A 9,072-nucleotide genomic window follows, 5' to 3' on the forward strand; every position below is an offset into this window, starting at 1 on the left:
TACGATGCAGTTTGGAAACAGGAATTCCTCAAAAAACCATGTGGCGCATCTTGAAACATGACCTTGGGATGAGACCATACCACATCCAAGTCAGCCAAGCATTAACAGTCATGCACAAATGTAAGCGGGTGGAATGCTGTCAGATTTTAGCTGAAATGACGAATATCCGTCGGGATATTGGGAATGTCATGGCATTCAGTGATGAAGCCACTTTTCACACAAGTGGATTTGTGATCCGGCACAACACGATTTTCTGGGCCACCAAAAACCCACAAGTCATTCGGGAGCATGAACGAGAATCCCCCAAAGTGAATGTTTGGTGCGCTGTGACCGCCGCTGGAGTTATTGGACCCTACTTTGATACACCAACAGTAACTTATGACGTTTACTTACAGATGTTGCAGGAGTACACCATTGATGAACTACCACTAGAAATCCGCCGTGCAGGGTTTTTCCAACAAGATGGTGCTCCACCGCACTGGGCCCGTGTTGTTAGAAACTATCTCGATGAGACATTTCCAGGACAATGGATTGGTTGTGATGGACCATTGCGCTGGCCTCCATACTCCCCAGACTTAACACCTTGTGACTTCTGGTTATGGGGCATGATTAACGAGCATGTTTACAGTAGGAAGGTTCGCGACATCAATGACCTCAAAGACCGTATACGGGATGTGATATTATCCATACCCCGTAAAATGCATGTACGGGCTTTACGTCTGCTTTTAATCGATGGTTTTTATGTGTTGAATGTAATGGCGCTCAGGTTGAGTGCGCAAGTCTGTAGCACTTGCAGCATATCATTGCCTACATTCCATGTTTATAGATGTCTGTCAAGTTCATTGTTCATTGTTCATACATTGTTTCTGCCATTTGAGTGTTCACATAATTTTGACTATTGAGTGTTAAAATAATTTTGACTAACCCTGGATGTACATGTATAAATGGAAATGTCACTCTTCTAATATTTGAAATTACTCAGTATCAACACCTTCACAACTATGCACTTCATTCTCAGCCTATGCCTGAGCCACTGTTCCATACCCTTCACTTTGATTTACTCCTTGCAGCATTTTTCTGCGCTCCCTCCATACTGCATGTAAATAGAAACCCAGGGCTTTGATGTTCTCATCCTTTCTATCTTCCCTCTCATCCCTAGACACTGCCTGGATTGTCTCCCCATTCTTTCAGTGAGTATTCAGTCTCTTGTTCCAGCTTCACCCAGTACTTCAAGCATCTCATCTTCGCTTCAACATCCTCCATGTGTTTCCCCATATCCCTTATGATGCCACACGTGCTAGCACTCGTGCTAGTTCCAAATAGTTGTTTTAAAAACTTCACTTGTATCTGAGGAGACTAATATACAAATGACAGTCCAATAGGAAAATGACAGATGCTTAACTAGTGTCTCAGAGTTACTACAGACCTGCACTTAGATCAATCCTGTGTTTCTATGCAGGCCAAACAGCAAAGAGATTCAGGAGAAAGTGAGATTGTTTCTTTCATCCATAAGCAGAGCTTCATTTTTATTTGATAATCACACCTTTCAGACTTTTCCACAACTTAAGTTCTCATTGAAATCCAGTACAATCCAACTGGCAATTGTAAATACTAGAATATTTCTTCCAACTTGATGTAAGTGGTGTGTGACCTTCCACGTAGTACACCCAACCGTCAACCTCACTTCCACATAGTACACCCTGGACTGCATTTTGCAGACAAACGAGGTTCTGGCGACTGGCCCTATGGCCAGTATAATTCTGTGTAGGGGTGTGTGGGACAGAATTTTTTGGGTCGGGATGGAAATTTTTTTAAATCCAGACATTCGGGATGGGAAAAGTCTGGAAATTTTCGGGACGGGAAGTGTTAAAAATTTCCCGAAGCTCTGAAAATCTCTAATTCTACACGTCATTTTCACTTTAAGTGATTGTTTTTGCATTTCTGGTACAAAACTAACAATTTCCGATAAGTTCCAGACATTTACAATGCAGAAAACGTCAAGAATTAACGACTTTTTAAAATGACCATTCGGTGTTTCCGACTGCTCGGGTTCCCGAAAAGTCTGGAATTCATTTCCCGAAGTCTGGATCGGGACAGGAATTTTATTTCCCGGTCCCGACTTTTCGGGATCCTGCACCCCCCTAATTCTGCGTGTTGCCCTGTTTTTGTTTTTTGGTCCTTATGTGTGCTAAGTGCCCCTTTACAGCCTCAGCTTTTAACGGAAGTCAGAATATTGTAAGATTTTAGCAGTGTTCGGAAAGTTACTTTTAAAAAGGTAACTAGTTACAGTTACTTGCTTAAAAAAGTAACAGTTACTCATTTTAAAAAGTAACTCAGTTACAGTTACATGTACTTCAAAAGTAAGTGTAAGTTACTTTTACAGTTACTTTCTGCTGAAAATTTTCTCGCAACCAAATTACACAAATCGATCATTAATTGAAGACTAAAATTGGTAAACGCTGTAAGGGCCACAAGAATTCAAACACCGTTTTCCATGTTAAACTGTGAAATGTGCCATGCTTTATAATGTGGTAAACGTGAAATGTGGCTGGTAACCCTCTTAAGTAGTTCAAAGGGCGTGTAAAGAGGTCACTAGTGTGAACGTTCTTACGGGCTGATGTGATTTCCCAACACTTTCGCTTTTGGCACTTACAACGTTTACCACTTTTAGTCCTCAAAAATATTTTGTGAAGACTAACATGTCTTTTACTTACGTTACTGGTACATAATATAAGACTTCGTATATTTATATTTATTATAAAATAAAGTACTCTCCTGTGCTTTGCGCCATGCCATGAAGGCATATAGGGGGGAGTAGTTAGAGCCCCACACTTCCTTGATCATGGCCGATTGTGTGGTTGATGTGATCAGCACCATGTCCCTGGCATCCTTTACTCCCCAGATACCCACTTTATACGACTCTGGGCCGCTTCAACAGATGGAAAAAAATCTCGGTTCTCCCCCACCGAGGATCGAACCTGGGGTCTCTCACATGGTATTCAGACATAAAAAGGTCTAGATATCTTTGTTTTTTTCTCAAAACTAGTTACTAATAACTTCGTGTTATTGTTTCTGACGATTTCAATATAAACAAACACCCTTATTTATCCCGACGAAATTCCCTCTCCCTGAATGTTAACAAATGGACTCGACAGGCTGGTGGCACATCTCAACATGGCGGCCGCCGAAAGCTATTTTGGCATCAGCTGACGTCACACACGCTCTCTCTATACCCTTCTATACTTTAAGTGTATAACCAACTAAACACCTGTCCCAGATGCCGTATCCTCAGTGAATGAAGGCAGTGAGCCTTCGAAATTAATCAGAAAAAACTATCCAATTCGCAATGCACAGGATTTTTTCCAGAATTTTTTCCAGAAAGGGGGCAAAGGAGACATTTTCGCCCTTAATAGTGATGTCCCCTCAAAAAAAAACACTATTTCAGTCTGAAATTATCATGTTCCTTCAACATATTTATAATAATTAACAAATTACTGTTGCCGAAATGAAATTATGTGACATATATAATTTTTAGGTGGACATTCATTTTCCAGGGGGGGGCGCTGCAACCCCTTTTGCCCCCACCCCTCCGGACGTCCTTGGTAACCAGCTTAATTACTGAAAAGTTCTTTATCATGAACTTTCCTTACGGATGTGTGGAAGAGTTTAATTTAAACTGTAAATTATTGTCGAATCAATGTGTGTTTCTAATTTATTTTAAAGCTCAAAATACCATGTATAAAAACATGCAAAATAATTATCAACTTTCTATTTTTACATGATTTTTGTAACAAAAATTGAAAAAGCTGCAAGCGATATTTTTACAGCATAATTTCATTGATAATGAAGCGGATGTTTAAAACTTACTTGTATTCTTATGGTAAGGGTGTCCTAAAGGAAGCAGGGTGCCATGTTCAGACCAGGTACCGAATTTTTGCCAGGTGTCTCGGTAGGCCAATTTGGTTCTGTATCACGAACCCTTTTTTCATTTAATAATATTAACCTAAATGACACAATGTATTTTATGTAAATTACTCAATGTACTCGTAGAAAATCGTTTTTACTTGTGCATGCTTAAAAAAAACAATTTTTTTTAATTTTCTGAAAATAATATTTTACTCAATGTTCAGATGAATTCAAATGTATATAATTCAATGGTTTTCTGATGCAAAATAGACATGCATTTTGTGCTATTGCTTATTGTATTACTTCCTGTTTTAAGAACCAAGGATGTCAATTTTATTTTCAGTTTGGATAAATTTTCATCTTAAGTTATTCTTTAATTTAATTTAACCAAGAGATGCCTCATGCATCACGAGTATTGCATACTTCATTTTTGTCAAGTGACACATATGGGGCGCTATTGGGTTTAATATCCTTCATATCTTTGATCCCTCAAATATTATTTTTACATTAAGGTGACGAAATATCCCGTATTAGCTGGGACAGTCCCTTTTTTTAGTGTTCCAATGTTTTTAATCGTAAAACGTGATGCCAAACTGTCCCTTTTTTGTGAGAATGAACTCATCCGCATGCTCGTAGAACTACTGTAATAAAGTGAATGTTCACGTAAAATATGTTTATTTCACACATAATTTCATTTTCGTCAAAGTAATTTCTGTTAATTATTATAAATGTGTTGAAGAAACATGATAATTTCAGACTACAACAGTATTTTTTGAAGGGGCATCATTATTATGGGGGAAAATATTCATCTTTTACCCCCCTGAAAAAAAAAACACCTTGCTTTCCCCTCCCTGGAAAATATCCTGCGGGCATCCATGAATCTATGTTGATTAATAAGTTGAATTTTAATCACACGTGTGTGAACTTTTACGAAATGTTATTTGAAAAGAAAGTTGCACTGAAGAAAATCCATTCATCAGCATAATGTCAATGAATGGCGTGCCCAGGATTTTCTAAAAGCGGGGGTTCAGTGGTAGGAAGTAGCGCTACTTGAGCTAGCTATAAAATTTGTAGCAGTAGCTGTAGCGCCGCTACATTTTGAAAATTGTAGCTGTAGCTGTAGCGAAGCTACAAAATTCCTATAGTTGTAGCGAACATTTCGCTACAGCTACATTTCTTCTCTGCATTTTGAGGAAAATTTTGAATGTGACCACAGCGTCAAAGAAATATTCGACAATAACACTTACTTTTGCTGGAGGTTCATAAAGACAAAGTCTAGATGGAAATACAAATAATCTAGATTATAAATATCTTGATATCGCAGATTATAGATATCTGCCTAATTTATTTAATTAATATAGAATAAATCTAATATTCAGATAACTAAACTGAACTGCCATATATGAATATATTCAGGCTAACAGCTACGTTTTTTGAGCTGCGCCGCTGTTTTGGGGACAAAAATTGCTTGTTTGCACCACCCCAGGAACAAACAAATCCTGTGGATATCCACGGTGTAAAAGACAGGTAAACGTCATTAATTACTTACTGTGTAAAACAAATCTTGCAGTGCAAAAACGAGCGATCGATGGATGGACAATGACAAAGCAGTAGCATTCAATAGCTCAGTTCGTTAACAGCATTGATCATTGTTAGTACATAGGATCTCACTAGCAAGAAATTATTGTTACAAGAATGATAGACACGGGCCTCCCCGATGGCGCAGTGGTAGCGTCATTGCCTTGTAATCAAGGGGTCCCGGGTTCGATACCCGGTGGAGGCACAAGTGGTTCGGATCCCACTTTAAACTGTAGGTCCAGTCCCGATTAGCCTTACTGCGCATAAAGTGGACTTAAAACACCAAATCAAATCAAACCAATCAAGAATGATAGACATACACTCTCTGGAGTTACAATTATTTTCGTCATAATATTTGTTCACAAATTTAAAAATTGCAATACGTTTAGAACTCTCGGGTTTATACATAATTTTCCTCAAAATATTTTATGATATTGCAAGAAAGTTCGTACGAGTTATTGACTTTTCTGCAGAAACGATAATTTTCTTTAGTTAATATACAGTTTCCAAATGGGTGTATTTCTTCTACTTTTACGTCGCTTTTCTGTAACTTCTACTAATCATGACAATGAAGATGAATGGTTTCTTTTATCTAGAGTCGCTTTTGGCCACTTTTGGCTAATTGTGAGAATGAGAAAGAATGATGAATGATGATGATAATGATGAGCAGCAGGAGCATCCATCCTCCCAACGAGGCATCTTTCCTAGTTTTTGTTTTGAGTTCACTTTATGCACAGATAAGCTAATCGAGACTGGATCCGAATCACTAGTGCCTCTGGCAGGTATCGAACCTGGGCCCCTTTGATTACAAGGTCGGATTGACCATTACTGGTTTTGGTATATTGTATTAATTAATTGCTGGCCAGCTACAAGGTGTAGGGTTAAGTAATATGTTTCCATGAGTGTACTTTTATGTTATTATTGCATGTAAGTGTATGTGCTTATTGGATTGTGCTTTCCTGGATATAAGATTCCCCTGTTTTCTATCTTCCCGGTTGGGGGAGCTAGCTGTCTTACAAAAGACCGTTGACAGTGGAATTTTTCCAACGCTATGGAGTCCACGTCCACGGACGTTTACCCCGACTACAAAAAAGGCCAGTGGGCTTTAGCAAAAAAAAAAAACAAAAAAAAACAGTGTTTCCCCATTGATCGACGAAGAGGAACGTCTCCTCAAGTTTAGTTCACTTTTGGTGGCTAGACTGGATATAATAATGTAGCATTTGGTGTAAGCCAACCCTTGTTGCTGTCCCAAGTCCCCTTTTAGAAAAGGCTTTGAAAATGTGGATATTTGCGTATTGAATAATTGATACCCGTAAGAAAGAGTGAAGGCGTAAGGAAACGCATTTGTAATGAACGGAATATCATTTAAGCTGAGGGTAGGCCCGCAGGGATAGTTATGCTAACTCTGTATTAAAGGAATAAAGGAAGTGCCGATGGTGTAAGCCATAGGTGCGCAATTATGTTGAATTAAGGAAATTGGTTGATTATGTAAATGCACACACGGAAACGCTATGTAAATATGTACGAGGTGTACACCAAAAGTACGTTTCGTTCTAATTTTCAAGAAAAATGAAATACAATGAAATAACCTGTGTTTATTTTTCAACAAACTCTCCCTCTTTATTGATACATAGTTGCCATCGCTCAGTCCATTTTGTGTAGCATGTGACATAGTCATATTTGGAGGTATGTTTTAGATACTGGAAAACAGCACTTCCCAGGGATGATCTATTGGCAAAATGGCGTCCACGAAGAGAATTCTTGAGGTTTGGGAACAACCAGAAGTCACTCGGGGCTAAATCTGGTGAGTATGGTGGATGTGTCAGAAGTTCAATACCGTGGTCAGCCAAGAATGAGGTCACAACATTAGCACGATGTGGCAGTGCATTGTCCATGTGGAGAATGAAATTTCCATTAGCCATTTGTGGTCGTTTCATAGTCAATTTCGGCAAAAATTCTGTAGCCAAAGGTTTACGAAAATACTTGCCCGTAATTGTATGACCTTTGGGAACTGGATGAGACAATATCACTCCCTGGGAATCCCAGAAGATTGCGTATAGCACTTTGTCATTTGATGCAACCTGACGAAATTTTTTCGGGGGTGGTGAATCCGTGTGTTTCCACTGCATCGACTGTCTTTTTGTTTCTGGATTGAATAATGGAATTTGTGTTTCATCCATTGTCACAATACTGTCCAAAAAATTGTGTCCCTCCCTTCTGAATCGTGTCAAATTTGCAACACTGGATCGAACGCGAGCATCTTTTTGATCGTCACTAAGCAATCGTGGAACCCAGCGAGAGGAAACTTTCTTTAGGCACAAATCTTTGGTGATTATTCGTTCTACTGTTCCCATTGTTAGCCCCAGGGTATCACAAATCTCCTGCATGCTGACACGCCTATCTTCCATGATAAAATGTTCAACACGGTCAATTTTAGCATCAGTTGATGCTGTTTTCGGACGTCCAGACCTCTGCTCGTCTTTCACACTCGTTCGTCCATCTTTGAACTCACGCACCCACTTCCTAACAGCGTTTTCTGCAAGAGCACTATCACCACACACGGCCTCCAGTTGGCGATGAATATCGGCTGCACAACGTCCAGCTGCGGTAAGGAATTTCACAATTACCCGTTGCTCTTCAAGTGGAAATTCCATTTCCCCAGGCAGTATCAGAAACACGTCTTACTCCTTCAGGCACTGTCACTCAACTACTGCCACCTAGCACACAAAACTGACACTGCTTGAAGACGAAGGATGGAAGTCTCCGATGCCATAGTTATTTCCCTGAAAAGAGAAGAAATGTTGACTTCAGAACAAAACGGCACGTACTTTTGGTGTGCACCACGTATATATATAACAACATATAATAAACCAATTTGCTGATGACATGGCATTATTCGCTGAGGATGAAATAACCATAAATAGTATGTTAGAAGAGTTAAACAGCAGCTGTGAGCAGTATGGGATGAAGATTAATGTAAAGAAGACAAAGGCAATGGTTGTAGGACGGAAACCAAGGAATATTAATGTGAGAGCAAACAGTGAAAGAATCCAGCAAGTGGATAGCTTCAAGTACCTCGGATGCACTATAAGCAGTGACATGAGCTGCAACCAAGAAGTGAAAATGAGAATCGCAATAGCAAAAGAAGCTTTCAATAGAAGAAAAAATGTTTTTTGTGGACCCATGGACATAGGTCTAAGGAAGAGATTAGTGAAATGTTTTGTGTGGAGTGTAGCACTATATGGTGCAGAAACCTGGACGTTGAGAAGAAATGAAGAGAAACGACTCTAAGCTTTTGAAATGTGGACATGGCGAAAAATGGAGCGTGTAAAATGGACGGACAAGGTAAGAAACGAAGCCGTACTGAAAAGAGTTGGTGAAAAAAGATCTATACTGGAGACCATCAAGAAGAGGAAAAGAAACTGGTTAGGACACTGTCTAAGAAGAAACTGCCTGCTAAGAGATGCCTTGGAGGGAATGGTTGAAGGAAGAAAAGTCCGTGGAAGAAAGAGATATCAGCTTATGGATGATATTAAATTAACTGGGTCGTATGCTATTACGAAGCGTAAGGCAGAGAACAGGGAAAGC

At 39.4% G+C, this 9,072-nt stretch overlaps 1 protein-coding gene across 1 annotated transcript; it reads right to left on the minus strand.

Moving 5' to 3' along the window:
• Positions 1–1,155: 1,155 nt before the first annotated feature.
• LOC145990485 (histone-lysine N-methyltransferase SETMAR-like) lies at positions 1,156–8,138 on the minus strand. Its single transcript, XM_083126180.1, has 2 exons — positions 7,186–8,138; positions 1,156–1,309 (listed from the first exon to the last, which is right to left on the minus strand). The coding sequence occupies exons 1-2, from the start codon at positions 8,136–8,138 to the stop codon at positions 1,156–1,158; spliced, it is 1,107 nt and encodes a 368-aa protein (XP_082982306.1).
• Positions 8,139–9,072: the final 934 nt, after the last annotated feature.

The sequence above is a fragment of the Lepisma saccharinum genome, chromosome 7, assembly GCF_977018435.1.
Source record: "Lepisma saccharinum chromosome 7, izLepSacc3.1, whole genome shotgun sequence".
Classification (NCBI taxonomy): Eukaryota; Metazoa; Arthropoda; class Insecta; order Zygentoma; family Lepismatidae; genus Lepisma; species Lepisma saccharinum.